The sequence below is a fragment of the Rhamphochromis longiceps genome, linkage group LG14, assembly GCF_057381845.1.
Source record: "Rhamphochromis longiceps isolate RC_006_pf linkage group LG14, R_longiceps_female_GT1.1, whole genome shotgun sequence".
NCBI classification, from domain to species: Eukaryota; Metazoa; Chordata; class Actinopteri; order Cichliformes; family Cichlidae; genus Rhamphochromis; species Rhamphochromis longiceps.
Genome location: NC_140570.1, coordinates 38,243,548 through 38,258,870, shown reverse-complemented (window position 1 = coordinate 38,258,870; position 15,323 = coordinate 38,243,548). Strand labels below are relative to the sequence as shown.

At 44.4% G+C, this 15,323-nt stretch overlaps 2 protein-coding genes across 6 annotated transcripts in view; both read left to right on the top strand.

The window, feature by feature from the left end:
* Positions 1-12,924, top strand: part of LOC146654691 (alpha-actinin-4-like) — a 56,473-nt gene extending 43,549 nt beyond the window's left edge. Inside the window, exons 8-22 of one of the 4 annotated variants that reach the window (XM_085380843.1) lie at positions 106-191; positions 1,512-1,604; positions 1,710-1,835; positions 2,661-2,765; positions 3,102-3,249; positions 3,336-3,486; positions 4,334-4,442; positions 4,590-4,730; positions 4,911-5,093; positions 5,397-5,531; positions 5,960-6,139; positions 6,369-6,515; positions 9,016-9,081; positions 9,997-10,155; positions 10,893-12,924. In XM_085380843.1, coding sequence (XP_085236969.1) covers positions 106-191; positions 1,512-1,604; positions 1,710-1,835; positions 2,661-2,765; positions 3,102-3,249; positions 3,336-3,486; positions 4,334-4,442; positions 4,590-4,730; positions 4,911-5,093; positions 5,397-5,531; positions 5,960-6,139; positions 6,369-6,515; positions 9,016-9,081; positions 9,997-10,155; positions 10,893-11,051 — 1,988 coding nt within the window. In that variant the 3' untranslated portion in view covers positions 11,052-12,924. Of the gene's footprint in view, positions 1-105; positions 192-1,511; positions 1,605-1,709; positions 1,836-2,660; positions 2,766-3,101; positions 3,250-3,335; positions 3,487-4,333; positions 4,443-4,589; positions 4,731-4,910; positions 5,094-5,396; positions 5,532-5,959; positions 6,140-6,368; positions 6,516-8,130; positions 8,212-9,015; positions 9,082-9,996; positions 10,156-10,892 lie in introns of all 4 variants that reach the window. The other 3 variants (XM_085380841.1, XM_085380844.1, XM_085380842.1) reach the window with 3 other exon arrangements.
* A 1,935-nt stretch (positions 12,925-14,859) lies between these two features.
* LOC146654690 (SPARC-related modular calcium-binding protein 1-like) overlaps positions 14,860-15,323 on the top strand; it is a 34,555-nt gene continuing 34,091 nt past the window's right edge. The window contains exon 1 of one of the 2 annotated variants that reach the window (XR_014914777.1): positions 14,860-15,275. Coding sequence is in view for 1 of the 2 variants with exons in the window: in XM_085429465.1 (XP_085285591.1) it covers positions 15,195-15,275 (81 nt within the window). In the remaining variant the exon portion in view is untranslated. The remainder of the gene's footprint in view (positions 15,276-15,323) is intronic. The other variant, XM_085429465.1, reaches the window with a different exon arrangement.

Below are 15,323 nucleotides of genomic sequence, written 5' to 3'. Positions count from 1 at the left end.
CAGCTTTCTCTCACATCCTGCAGGGGGCAATCAAAGTGTAGCTTTGGGTAGCTTTGGCTTCACTCTGTCTCTCTCTCTCCCTCTGTTCTGCTGGGTGATGCGTAGACATCGTGGGTACGCTGAGGCCGGATGAGAAGGCCATAATGACCTATGTTTCCTGCTTCTATCACGCCTTCTCTGGCGCACAGAAGGTGAGCTCCTCACCCGTCAGACTCACATTAACACTCAGCGCTGCGAAGAAAAACCCTGAAATGCACCAAAGTTTCCATCGTTGGTAAAACACATTTGTTATTTAAAGTTTTTAGAGTGTGAAAAGATCAGAGGTGAAATCACAGCAACATGCTGGAATTCCAGCCCAGCGTTTATTAGATGGAAGTTTGAGCTGCTTTGCGTTTCTCCTCGCTCGATCCAACAGTTCAGCTGCACTTATGGTTTTATACAAATTCAGTCAAATATTATCTGCAGAACAGGAAACGGAGCAGGAGCATGATGGGAACTTTTGGTGCTTCTGTCTCGGCTCTTTGGACATCAGCTGTTTCCCTCAAAATGCTCCAGACTTTATGGGCTGGACTTAAACTCGGCGGTCACCTGCACTGATTGCTTTCCATGCATGCTTCTGTGGGTGATTTTGACGTTTAAATTTCTTCTTTTCCACTGAGATCATGCACAGATTTCGATTTATGGATATCTCAGCTGGAACATGAAACACTTTATATTGACGAGGATTCTTCCTCCGGGAAAGCGGCAAACCGCCGGTGGTCATGCTGCTGATGTGGTTTAGAGAAACCAGACCGGTCTGGATTCATTACTGTGGGAAACATTAGCTGATGTCTCAAGTTTCTTTTCAGCTATTAACACTTTTCAAACTATTCTAAATGTTTTATATGATATGACTTGTGTCTTATATTCTGGTGAAAGCATAGCCTGTAAGCTTATTGGACGAGCAGCATAAATGCAGATGTTTTGTTGTACAGTAGGTATGACCTTGAATCAGCTTATCAAATTCTGTGTTTTATATTTCAGTGGTACAGTAGTGTAATATCCTAGGCAGACGCACTGACGTGGACTGCAGCGCTACATGAACTGTAACTAGAAGCACTGATTCCCAGGTTTTGAAGGGAGATGCATGAAGTTTTAAATACACACAGAATGACTTTGGCACATTGAACTAACCATCGAGAGCTGGAGCATGTTTGTAGCAGTCATATTAAGCCCTGGTTTGACCTACATTGGCGTTTTTGCCTTATTTTAAATAACACGTGCCTAAACTTGGCTCGACATTCCTCCCTCACTGCCTGCGTGTGGAGTGTGCGCACAGATTTGAAAAGCAAAAATGCGTTTGTCACAGCTGCAATGAAAGGCCAGGCTGAGGTACTAATAAGCAGCGGTAGACACTTATTTTGAAGCTCAGTTTAGTGACTTTATTATGAAGCTTTGAGCTCAGAGAGTAGACTCTGATGGAGTTTTATCCAGTCATGTCCAGCTCCACTCATCACTCTCCCTCCTAATAGGCTGAGACAGCCGCAAATCGAATCTGCAAAGTGCTGGCTGTCAACCAGGAGAACGAGCAAATGATGGAGGACTACGAGAAACTGGCCAGTGATGTGAGTATCGAAACATGCCATCTTTTACTTGCACGGCAGACTTTGGAGAAAGGAGGACGACCCGTTCGTCTGTCCTGTTTTCACCACTGTCCTCTCTGCCTCCAGCTCCTGGAGTGGATCCGTCGGACCATCCCCTGGCTGGAGAACCGAACCCAAGAGAAGACTGTAAATGACATGCAGGTGAAACAGGAGGACTTCAGAGACTACCGCTGTGTGCACAAACCACCCAAGGTATAGAAAACCTCGCGTGAACTGTTCTCAGCATTTCTAAACAAAGAAAAAAGGCTCACAAACTCCTGGATCGCCTGCCAGACCCAAATCTTTGTAGTGGAAAGTTTAATCTCATTAATCTTACTCAGTGTTCAATATTTGTTTTCTTCCAAAATAATATTATTCTTCTTGACGTTTAAAATCTGGGTTTTTAAACTCATTCATGGTGTAGCTTCTGCAGAGTGGTTGCTTGTGTCCCTGAGGTCCACTGAGGTTCATCAGTGTTTGTTCATTTTTGTTATAATTGTGTCCCTCTGGAGAGGAAACAAGGAGAAATAGCTCAGAGTCTGCTGGAAAATGTTTCTGCAAATATTTTCTCACATGTTACTCTGACCTCTCTCTGCACAGAGCTTCTTCAGCCTTTTATTATAAGCATTTAAATTGAGGCAGAGTTGTATACTGTGTATTCACATGAACCAGTTATTATAGTGTGTTAATCTCACACTGCGTGGCAGCACGAGCCCTTTTCCCAAGACCTTATTCTATGCATTTAGCTTATAATGCTCTGATTTTATGTCTGAAAATGCACAGGTTCTCTAAACCTGCATTCTTTCCAGTGACCAGCAGGGGTTGTCTTGTCCATTTAACCCGTACAGATGAACAGCTCTTCGGCTTCTTTGCTCTGACTTCAGATAACATTTTGAAGAGTTTATGCTCTTAATCGCTGGAACCTTTGTATCTGTCCTGGTGGCATCGCCATATAAGAGCGCTGTGCCCTCTCACATATGAATGTTGGTTTTCCTCTGCTGAATGTGTCCAGTGACACTGAGATGTTCCTGTCTGCAGGTCCAAGAGAAATGCCAGCTGGAGATCAGCTTCAACACTCTGCAGACTAAACTGAGACTCAGCAACAGACCTGCCTTCATGCCGTCAGAAGGACGCATGGTGTCGGTATGAAACTCGCACACAGTCGATGGGAAAAGTTACACCACACTTGAAGCTGCGCGACACAACTTCATTATCATCAGTCGCAAAGCAGCCTGTCGCACGCTAACAGAGGATTTCTAAAGATTGGTGTAAAAACTGATTCAGTTATAGCTTAGTGAGTTTAACACAGTCAGTGTTAAGTTACTTTTCTGTGTTTGTTAACAAACAATCCAGCTTTAAGTTCCCTTGTAAATATTACAGCAGTTTCACACCACCTCTTTCACACTTTTCTGCACGTATGAAATGTTTTACTGTGTTTGGAGTTTCTGCTCTACAGTAACTCTTGCTGTTTGCTCTCAGGACATCAACAAAGCGTGGCACAATCTGGAAGGAGCAGAGAAAGGCTACGAGGAGTGGATCCTCAGCGAGATCAGGCGTCTGGAGAGACTGGAGCATCTGGCCGTCAAGTTCCACCAGAAGTGTGCCATCCATGAATCCTGGACCGACGGTATGTAAATTCCATCGCGGTGAAGCAAACGTCTTCACGACGCCAGAATGCTCGTCTCTGAATAAGTGAGGCTTTTATGCATGCAGGTAAGGAGGCCATGCTTACCCAGAAAGACTATGAGACGTGCACCCTGTCAGAAGTCAAGGCGCTGCTCCGGAAACACGAGGCCTTTGAGAGCGACCTGGCCGCCCACCAGGACAGAGTGGAGCAGATCGCCGCCATCGCGCAGGAGCTCAAGTAAGAGTGGAGCCGCTAACATCTCTGACTTCATTAGCATCGGTTCCTGAATGTTCCTCGTGGCTTCTTTCATGCATAAACGCACAAAGCAGGTCGGGCAGCTCTATTCTTCACAGTTTGTGATAATTCTTTCCTTTCACGTGGGTTTGTGGTCAGCATAGTACCTGCGCCTCGCTGTGAGGTGAAACACGCAGCATCATTTGCTGCTAGCTCCCGATGGCTCTCGTCTCCACGTCACGGTTCATTTATTCTGAGTAATGAAGCTGCTAAATATGCACAAGTTTAAATTTTGAAACTTACTGATGGTTTGTGCTGCTGCCCGAAGCTGCTGGTGTGTAATAATCTGTTCCAGCAGATCATTTTTCACAGTTGGAGTATTATTCGTTTTGTTCTCATTTGAATTCTTAGATGTACCGCCCGTGGGGCAAACAACTTTAACTTCAGTTCTTTCTTCTTTTTCTTCCAACACTCACATTATTTTCACAACTTCCTTTAACATCGTCTCGAGTTGCATTAAATTCACATTTCAGTCAGAAATGGACAAAACTACAGAGCAAAGTGGTGAAGAAGCAGCTCCGGTGTTCTTTGGAGACGCCTGTGCATTTTTTCAGAATAAAGAAGCAGCTTTGAGGCTTCTGTCAGGTCACTTTGGTTTGATCGACACAGACTCAGAGCAGTCGCCTGATGCCTTTCCCCTCTCTAAAATTTTAAACCAGACTTGACGTCCAAAATCTGACCTCACAGTCAGATGGTGTCGATTAACAGAAAGAAGTGCGTCTGAAAGTGAATCTGATCACGAGAAGTGCTCGACAAAGGAAAACCCCTTTTTCTTTTCTTCCTTTTCCAGTGAACTGGACTACTACGATGCCGCCAGTGTCAACGCTCGCTGTCAGAAGATCTGTGATCAGTGGGACGTCCTGGGAGCCCTCACCCACAAACGCAAAGAGTCACTGGAGGTACGATTCGGCCTGTTTGTGCAGTACCTTTTGAGCTTTAAAAGGATTTTGACAGGATCATCATTTGACACAATGAAATATCAAATGTATTTTAAAATGTATTGAAATGTATTTTAATAAGGCCGTCTTCTGTTTTCCTGCCGACAGAGGACAGAGAAGCAGCTGGAGTCGATAGATGAGCTGTACCTGGAGTACGCCAAGAGAGCGGCACCTTTCAACAACTGGATGGAGGGAGCTATGGAGGACCTGCAGGACATGTTCATCGTCCACAACATTGAGGAGATCCAGGTATCTGGGAACTGGGAAGTCAAGTGGTGAATAAACAAGTGCAGCATATGAAACATACAGCGGAGGTCCAGCACTGAGCCAAAGAAACGTTCCAGTGTTTACTATTTAAAGCCACAGAGCTGCGTTTATCCCACAAAAACGGAAAACCCAGCAAACGTGTTTCTTTCCTCCTCCTCTCAGGGTCTGATCACAGCCCATGAGCAGTTCAAGTCCACCCTGCCCGAGGCCAACAAGGAGCGCGAGGCTATCCAGTCCATCCAGTCCGAGGTGCAGAAGATCGCCCAGAGCAACGGCATCAAGCTGAGCAGCGGAAACCCGTACACCTCCATCACACCTGAGAGCATCAACAGCAAGTGGGAACAGGTGAGCTGCTGTTTAACGAAGGCTGACGTTAATCGTTTTAAGGCAATAAATGTGTAGCTCATTCATGCCAGAGCAGTAAACTATTAATGCTGTCTGCTGCTTTAATGACGCAGCGCAGATTTTTCCTCTTAAAAGCTTTTTCCCCGGTGAACCCTACATAGAAGAAGAACCTTTTGTCCAGTGTGTTAAAAACGCTGCCCTCTACAGGCTGAGTGACTGAATGTTTTTCTGCAGCTGGTGCTTCATGTTTGTGCGTTTGTGTGGGTGCAGTTGTTTCTAATTCTTCTTTGTGTGCATTTGCAGGCGATGGCTATGGTGCCACTGCGTGACAACGCCCTGCAGGAAGAGCTGAACAAGCAGAACTCCAACGACACTCTGAGAGCCACGTTCGCCACTCAGGCCAACACGGTTGGCGCTTACATCCAGGCCAAAATGGAGGTAACTGATCAGCCCCCACAGTCACAACGTGCTCAGCATTATGTCGAGGTTTTCACGTTTGCTCAGCTGTGTGCAGTTTGTCACTTTGCAGACACTTTGTGAAACACGGACTCACAGAGCAAATGTAAGACAGGGTGCAGGATTTACCCACAGCCTGAAGAGCTCTTCAGTTTGTAGATGTTGTATCCATGAGCTTTGTGTTTAGATTAGATCGTCACTGTGCATGCACACTGCGTTACTGAGAGCAGGAGGAATGAAATGTACTTCGTCTATTCATAGTTCAGGAACCGTAAATGATAACTCTTCAGCATCCTTACAGAAAAAAAAATCTTAGTCATTTGGAAAAGTTTATTTAGAAAAGTGTTTTTTGTTTTTATAAATATGTTCGAGTGTCAGCGTTTCAGGTGTTTGTGTGTTTGTGTTGGCAGGAAATTGGAAGGATATCCATTGAAATGAACGGCACCCTGGAGGACCAGCTGACCAACCTGAAGGAATACCAGAAGAGCATCATATCATACACACCCGAAATTAACAAGCTGGAGGGATACCACCAACACATCCAGGAGGCGCTCATCTTCGACAACCAGTACACTTCCTACACGATGGAGGTAACGCAAACGCGCACAAAACCTTCAGCAATGAATGAATGAAGTCTTTTTCACTTCCCAAATGAAAATGTTTGAAAGTAGGACAGCTGTGTTGACATAATGTGTGCATGAGCTCTGTAACAAAACGAGCTCATGCTTTGTGTTAACCTTTGAGGACACTGTCAAACCCGAGTCCTCTCTCGCATCTCAGTTCTTAACCTCTCCTGTCAACCCCGCCCCATCACTGCAGCACCTCCGGGTGGGCTGGGAGCAGCTGCTCACCACCATCGCCAGAACCATCAACGAGGTCGAGAACCAGATCCTGACGCGTGACGCCAAGGGCATCAGCCAGGAGCAGCTGTACGAGTACCGCGCCTCCTTCAACCACTTTGACAAGGTCAGGGCCCGAGCTCTGCGCTCACGGGTTATTTATTACACCTGTTCTGTTACCCTGTTATCAAACCTCACAGTATTACAGAGTATTGGGCGTTTAGGTTGGCAGTGAAACCTGAGGAGAAACCCTGTTTTTGTTTCATGTGTTGATCTAAAAATTATAAATATGAAGCGTTTAATGATTTTTACCATTACATATACAATACATGATGGTGTAGACCAGCTATGATGCACCAAGCATCTTATGTATTTGTCTGTGTAGAGTATAGTCGTTAGCAGTGGGTTAGTTGTGGTTAATTGGACTTCCTGAACAGTTTTCAGTGTGAGGATTTGGCCTCTGTTTTTCCTGTTTATTTATAATGTGACTGACTGGATGTTTAGACCTTAAATGGGGGTGAGAGAGGAGCCAGACATGTAAGTACTCATCCTGATGTTTCACTCGCGAGCACAGGCGGTGTTGGTGAAATTTAAAAAAAGGCACGGATGGTGACTGGCTTTTACCAGGAGGGTGAAGAGTGAGGAAACATCCAGTTAGCAAAAGGCTACTTGTTTTAAATCGGCTAAGAAATGCTACATTTGGTTTGAAATGTGTTATTTTTGGGTTGCACTTGGTCTTTTTCCCCTCACTGGACATGCAAACCTGCAGATGTCTGTCATCCCTTTGGAACGCTGTTTTCTGCATTTAAAAAAACTAAACTAAACCTACCAGATGTCATTTTTTGTGTTTTGCGGTGGTTAAACGTGATGATTGAAAGCTCTCAGCTGTCAGAGAGGAGGACGACACCGCCATCGTTCACCATCTCATGCCGCTCTGTGTGTGTCACTCATTCATGCCACTATCTGACACGGTGGTCACTCACCCGTCAGTCTTTTTGTTCGTCACATCAGTGTGTTTATTTCTTGACGACACAACACTGGAACTATTCTTCGCACTCAGTACAAAGAAAGCACTTGTAGCAACCCGCTGACCCCATTTCAGTCTTTGCATGGATACTTTTCTCTAAATTTGGGAACATTGTGTCAGTTTTCAATAAAAACTGAATGCAGTGATTTGCTAATTATTTAAATTCTGAACTATATACATTTAAAAATGCTGCAGAGACGAAACCACAGTTTTTGAAACTGAGGTTTGTTCTCCCTTAAATATAGATTAATTTTTAAATTTTTGAGGCCTTAACATGTATCATAATTTAATGCATAAAAAATAAGCATAAAAAGGTAACAACTGCATTAAAACAGTGGATCTCTGAGTGAAAGTCTTTTGTGAAACCACAACAGTTCATTGCTGTGTCCATGAATGCAAGCTGCTCTGGACTGAAGAGGACCGGGATCATCTGTCTTTGTTATTCACTCACGCTCGTGATTGGTGGAGATTAAAAAGTGACAGTTTGTGAACATCACAGCTCTTGAGTGGGTGTGGGGGGTTGTGTGTGTGTGTGTGTGTGGCGACATTGTCTAAACATCCATAAATGTGTGTCCCTTCGTCCTCCATGTCTTCATCGTCTCCCTGCATGCTGTGGATCTCATGGTCACTGTCCTCCACCGCCACCATCCCTGTGTTACGATTGGTTCATCCTCACGATGCGGTGCTCTGTCATTGGGTGTTTGGCTGATCTCAGGACCACAGCGGGGCCCTGATGGCCGAGGAGTTCAAGGCCTGTTTGATCAGTCTGGGCTACGATGTGGAGAAGGACAAGCAGGTAGGAGCTCAAGGATTGGACGGAGGGAGAGCCGGCGTCATCGGCCTCTGAGCAGGAGCGCAGAGATCACAGCCACATTCAGCCAATCACAATCGATGTTTCTTTTACTGATTTTATACACTGACATATAGAAGTCAGACAATTCAGCATCTAGCAACATTTGTAGCTTAATTGATTTTATTTTTTCCACACCGGCTACAAATGGTTGATGTTTTGAAGCCATAAAAATTTGCATTGCAAATAAAAAAAAGTAACCAGAAACAGCCTGAAATAGACAAAAATGAAAAGAAACTATTTCGACATAAAATAAAATTGGATAAGCAGGTTGAACAATTACAGTATTAATAATTAGGTCAACTAAATGAGGTTTCTATTTTTGATACTCTGTGGCGTGATGAAGTGAAACTGGTCAGTGATCAGTCGGTGCTCCTGCTCAGAGCCTGCTGCCGTGCTCTGTGTTCAGGCAGGGTTCAGTCCATCGGCATGGAGGTTCATGGAGGTGTTGCGTCCCTGTTTGTCCACCGGGGGTCTCTGTTGTTTTGTGCTGCTTCAGCTCACTCTCTGAACGGACCCCACCCCTCAGCTGTCTGTCTGCCCATCAGGTTTTTACTTTGCTGCGAGACTTTCTGTTAACTGTTTGTGCTTTTTATGGCTTTTTTCTCACTCACTCACTGTTTGATCTCAATATTTCTGTCCATCCTTCACTCTGCTGCTTTCTCTCTGTCCCTCGTATCTCTCTGACTCCGTCTTTGTCTACTCACCACCTCCTCCCTCCGACCTATCCTGTGCTGTGGCGGCCTGCAGAAGCGATCAGGACAGATGATGTCAGATGATTTCCGGGCTCTACTCATTTCTACAGGAAACAGCCTGGTACTGCTGCTGGCATGAAGCTCTTTCAGGGTGTCTGCAGGTCCAGAAATATCCTAATGCAGTTTAATTAGTCACAAGCTTTGAAGCACCCAAAAGAAGCAATTAAGGATGCTCTGTGTTTTTGCTTTTACCTGAATCAGAGGGACAGGATATGGATATGGAAGCTAGAACTTTTTGATTTATTCCATTATATTCTCGTCCAAGTCGGGCTTTGTCCCCTGCGGGAGGTTTAGCCTCTGACAAAATCAGTCCTGTTCATATTTTTATAACATTTAAACCAGGAAGTGAAACTCTTAATTCAAACAAATGGACCCAGGCAGGCAAATTATTGCTCAGTATTTCTAACTATTACTAATATTTTCTGTTTGGATATTTTGTGGATTTGCATGTGACCTGATACCTGCAGACACCCTGTGCTCTCCCTCTGATGCTCTCACTTCCTGTCCTTTTTTGTCACATGTGTCACTTTAACATCCTTGATGATCAGTACTAACTGAAGGAAGCTGATGTTTTTCATGTAGACCATCCAAATTACTCTTCACTGTTTTCTCTTCGTGTCATCATTTGTCTGTTTTTTTTCCCTCCATCCCAACCACATATTGGGACTCCCATTAGGACTTAATGGTAGTCCCTATATTTTACATGCTTACAAACTGCAGGGGTTTTAGTACTCTTTCTGATTCCCAGACAATTCCAAACGGTGAGGCTGTCCCCTCATTTTACAGAAATCTATTCACTTTTCTGTCCCTTTTTGGCCATTTGAATAAAAACTGACTTAAATATGAAATAAAATGACCACAGACTAACCTCTGGCTGTGGCTAATGCCTCTTCAGTTTGCTCCTGTAACTGTGCGTCTGTTCCCTGAGTTCAAAGCGCAGTCTCTTCTGGGTTAACCTGTAATTTGTTGATGCCAGGGCGAAGCCGAATTTAATCGCATCATGGGTATAGTGGACCCCAACGGCAGCGGCGCCGTCACCTTCCAGGCCTTTATCGACTTCATGTCCACGGAAACGACCGACAGGGACACCGCGGACCAGGTCATCGCCTCCTTCAAGATCCTGGCTGCTGATAAGGTGAGTGCAGAACGACATCAGTGCTCATTTTTGATTGGACAAGAAAAATACTGGAGAAAGAAATGTGCAGCAGGACGCTGACCACCAGCAGAGGGAGTATTTGTGTTCACAACTACAAGTCAACACAAGCTTGAGGTTGAATCTGTGCAGAATATTCCTTTTTGTTAGAGACGCCTCACAGGTTGATATTAGGATTTATAATAATAATAACAAGCATGAGCACTTTGGCTTTAAGCTGCATCAGCAGCCCAGATTGTCTGTGTTATGGTTCATTTAAGCACTGGCCCCTAAAACACTGAGTGATTGAAGCTTTGGAAAATCTTAGTGACTTCTATGACATCAGCTCCTCAGGCGCACACAGCCTGACATTTGGAGAAGTTTTATAGGACTTCAGTTGTATCTTGGACCTGCACGGTGCTTTAGAGCAGTGGTCCTCAAAGTGGGCTCTTAACAGTCTGCTGTGAGAGTGTGTGTCCTCAGGAAAAATGGACGAGTAACTGGGACGCACAGGTCCAAACTAACTCGGTTTAAAGATCCCAAGATATTCAATCTCCAGACTTGAACTTGTGATCTGAAATGATCCATCAAACATGAGTTTGGAACAAAATAATGATATTCAGCCAATAATACGATCCTCTGTTGTCTTAGAAGATCAATAACATAAGTTTTTCATCTCTATTAAGCCGTCTGTCATTTAGTGCTTTAGCAGTGAACTCTTTGCCTCCTGTTTCCACCAGAACTACATCACAGCTGATGAGCTGAGGCGGGAGCTCCCTCCAGACCAGGCGGAGTACTGCATCGCCCGCATGGCACCCTACACGGGGCCCGATGCTGTCCCCGGAGCCCTCGACTACATGTCCTTCTCCACCGCCCTGTATGGAGAGAGTGACCTGTAGAGGAGGCGAGACGAGGAGGAGGGCTGGACAGATGAGGGGAGGGAGAGGGAGGTAGAGGAGACGCCGTGAGTCGAGCGCTGGGAAGAATTTTGAGTGGTGGTCACGATGTGCCCCTGCGAGTGCCGGTTTAGAAATCGTTAAGAGCTTGCTGATTGAGCTGTAGTTCTCGTGGTTTGGCCTCCAGCCCCACTGTCACAAAAGGATGTTCAGCATCAGTTTGTCATAAAGGTTTATTTGAACGGGCACATCTGGGGGCGTCTGTGGGACGGGGGGCAGAGTTGCTCTGTAGTGCGGGTCCTTAGCTTCACCCTCTCTGCCTTCATGTGGTTTAAACGGGGAGGGACGGGGGTTAGGATTATGGGGGGGCACAAGCTAATCTGATACTTATGCTAATTTTTGTTTATTTTATTATAATTTTTCTTCTTCTTGCCGGGCGGGGGTCCAGGCCGTGTGGGGGGGGGGGGGGGGGGGGGGGTTTGATGTGGCGACTGGCAAGTTTATGTATTAGATCCTGGAGAGATTTATGCTGCGGGGTCAAGGGTCAGAAGGGTGGGATGGAGGGGCGGGGGAGTTGACCAACCACAGATAAAATGACCTATTCACCCATAATTCCCACGTTGCTGGATAAGGTGACCTGTCTAACCTCAGCTCTTTTCCTCTTCCTGTCTGCGTTTCTTTTTTTCCCCTCTTTTTTTTTTTTTCTTTCTCATTCGTTTTCTGGACCAGGTGGGTGGTGGGAGGTGGGGGTGGGCGGGGCTTAGCGCTGTACATACTTATTTTTTCAGTCTGAAGAATGACACACACAGAGTCCCAGCCGTTGAGAGTAATCAACCGCAGGCCTTTCAGTAGGGCAAAGTAGACATTTATTATTAAAAAGATAATAAAGAAAATGAAACAAGAAAACAGAGAAATTTAAAAGCAGTTTCACCAGTGGATAGGTTTGAGCTTCCAGAAGTCTTTTCTTCAGGTTTTACTTTTTAATTTTGGCCAAACTAACCATGGAAAAGTTGACCTAAAGGCCTTCTCCTGTATAAAATCCATGATGAGCAACAGCATAATAATTACAAATATCTGCTTCTGTGAAATTATTCCTCTGTTAGGCATCGGGTGCTTGTTTAAGTACGAAAACCTCACATTTATATAAAAGTTTATACTGTATTACTCAAAGTTAGTCGAGTTTCATCTACCTGGCATACATACGCGGGATGTCACTGATCCGTTTGATTGGCCGAATGAAGGTTCGTGAGGGGGAAGGTGAAAGTATTTAATAGATAAGCGTGCCTGTTGGTGGCTACAGCCCTGTTCCCTCCTCTATCTCTCTCCCCCTCACTTTCTCCCCCCTCCTTCCCCTCACTTGTTTCTGAAGAGAAGTACAAAAAATCACTGCTAAGGAAGGAGGGAGGGGAACGTTTGGGGAGTCTCTGTGTAAACATTCCATTGTACGCAAAACGAAGAAAAACTTTTTAAAAAAAGGAAAATTGTTATGTAAAAGAACTATGCAATCATATTGTGCGCTCAATATCTGGGGAAAGCTGTGGTCATCAAACCAGGTCCCGCCTGAGTTTCCTGTCAAAATTAAACGGAGGACAAGTGATTTCTCCCGTCTTCGTGGGAGAGGAGGGGGAGATGACGGGAAGGAAGCGGGAAGAGAAGACTCGGACCAAAAGCTTGTTTCTCTTTTTCATTCTTTTTTTCCCTGCGAGGTTGTAAAGAAATGAACTCTGGAATTGTGATTTTGTTTCTTTTTTTTTTTTCCTTTTTTGTACTCTTTAATATCAAACCTTATCTGCTGTACTGGAAACTGCAACGCCTTCTGTCTCTAATGATAAGTGAGTTTCACAAAGCACACATAAAAAGTTTCCTTACAAAAATACCTGCGACTGTCTTCATGCCTCGTTCTTGTGCGTGTCTGTGTTTTTAAACTTGAGCTACAAAAGAGCAGATTTTCTCTTTAACTGTAAAAAGGAAACAAATCTCCAGCTTTGTACTTTGTGATAATCTTTGGTTTGTTGTAGCGTTACCAAAGTCATTTAGGCAAATGTAAACAAACTAAAATGGGTCTTCAGTAACATCTTTTACACTCAGAGTGATTAAGGCATGCTGTGGTTACTGCAGCAGTTTTTGTTTGCTGACCAATCTGAAGGAAACATCATCATCCAGCACAATTGGGCTTATCCAGGTGACTTTCTTCAAGTCCACAGGAAATGTCCACTTAACCCTCAAAATGACCGTGATAAGTTAGCCAGTGGGATTGTTTGAGTGTTCATGAATTACTGAGAACCTGGAGTCAATGCAAAAGACTGCAGAGGTGGAACATTTAAATCACATTAAAGCTTGTAATTACAAAATAAACCCCGAATTTCACATGTACATTAACTTCCCATTATCCTCACCAAGAGGCCAATAAAAATACAAAGCTCTGAAAGTTGAAGACTAAAACATTCATGATAGTATACACGTCATAAAGCTCTCATAAATGCATTACTCTGCATGTGCTGACTCTGCAGAGAGAATATTTAACGAGAGATGATATGAAAGTAACAGAACGCCAGAGAGCCACACTGCTAGGTGGTGAGAATTACAATAAAATACAAATTATAGTCATGCGTGCAGTTTAGGACACGTGAAGTGCTATTACATGATTCCCAGCCAAGTTCAGCCAAGCAGCCAGTGAGGCTTTCTAATATAAATACGGAGTTGATACCATTTGAGTCATGCTCGGCCTGCACAGAGATTTTTGTGGGCTAAAGGAAATATTGGTACACTTCATCCTCTGTGCCAGTAGCACTCACTGAAGGGAGACAAATGAAAAGAAAAAGAAACCCACAGCACACAGGCATGGAGCTGCATTCTTCCAAAACACCAGTAACTTGGTGTTTTGGGTGCTGAGAGCACAATTTAACATGTCTGTGCGCAATCTATCGTAGGTGTTCAGACAGGTAAGAGAACAGATCATGGGATAAAGGAGATCACGCAGAAACTGATTTTATATAGTTGTTTCATGAAACAATCTTTGTTCTTCTTAAAGTTCAATGATCCATGATTGTGTTACTATTTTTAACATTTTCACTTAGGAAGTTTTTTTTTTTTTTTCCCCTGCTTGTGATGTTTTTCCATTTAGTGAATTCCTCCAATTTCAAATTCATAACTATCTTTATACTTGATGTTAGAAGTGCAAATTTTTTTACTGCCTCCAAAAGATGAAAATCTGATCAAGTAAAAAAAAGTAATAAAATCACTTAATTTAAAGTAGTACCGATCACAAGCTACTTGTTTATTTTAAATAAACGCATTCACGCAGCATCTCCATATTTGTCCCAATCAGTGCACTGAAACACGGGCGTGTGCGGAGGGGAAACGGGGCGACACCTTTCAATACTTTAAGCATATATATTGATGCTAAATCTTTTGTACCAGGAGGATATACAGGATTGTAAGTTAACTTGGGAAGAAATCTTTCTTTCACCGCTTTGTAGACCACTCTACCATTTCAATAATACATCTGTATGAGGGCACAGGGCTACACGGGAGCTTGAGAATCATACATATCACAAAAGTTTCTAATAAAATCTTTTAATCTAATTTAATTTTAATTTATTCATTTTAAATGCTGAAAATACCCCAGACCCCTTAACTTTAGAGGGGGCTTTGGGTTTTTCCTTTACTTTGTCTCTCCTTCGTGCACACAGATGTTCATGCAGTTGTAAAAATAAACACATTTTTCTTTTGTTTATTTGAGTCTAAATTGCTTTCTTGAGCTTTCAGAAGTGGCTCCAGGTGTTGTGAGAGAGACTGGACTGGATTTACAAGCGTGTAAATTTGAGAGCTTTGTGCTTCACCCTTTGGATTGCGTTAGCGTTTTTGGCACGAGGAGAGCGGAAATGGGCAGTACACTTTGGGAAGCAGAGGGTCTCATGTGCGCGTGCTGAGCCACACTCCTCGGAGGAGCTCGCGACCACTTCGCAGCAGCATGAGGACGTGAGCAGGTCGGAAGGAGCGGCTCCTGAGTCCCGACGTGCCTCTTCTCTTCCTCCTCGATCACGCCAGCGCGCTCAAACTGTGGCCGGCCTCAGCTCTGAAACCTCTGCACACCAGAGAGCCAGCGGCGCGCGGCCGCTCCGCGTGTGCTCCTCCGTGGCAGCAATGATGCTCGCGCTCACCTTCACCTGCCGCGCGCTGCTCCTCTTCTTGCTCTCGGAGTCGGTTCAGACCGACAAGACGGCGGTAAGACCCGAACTCTCATTTCTCTGGCAGTTCTGTAACAGCAGCGGT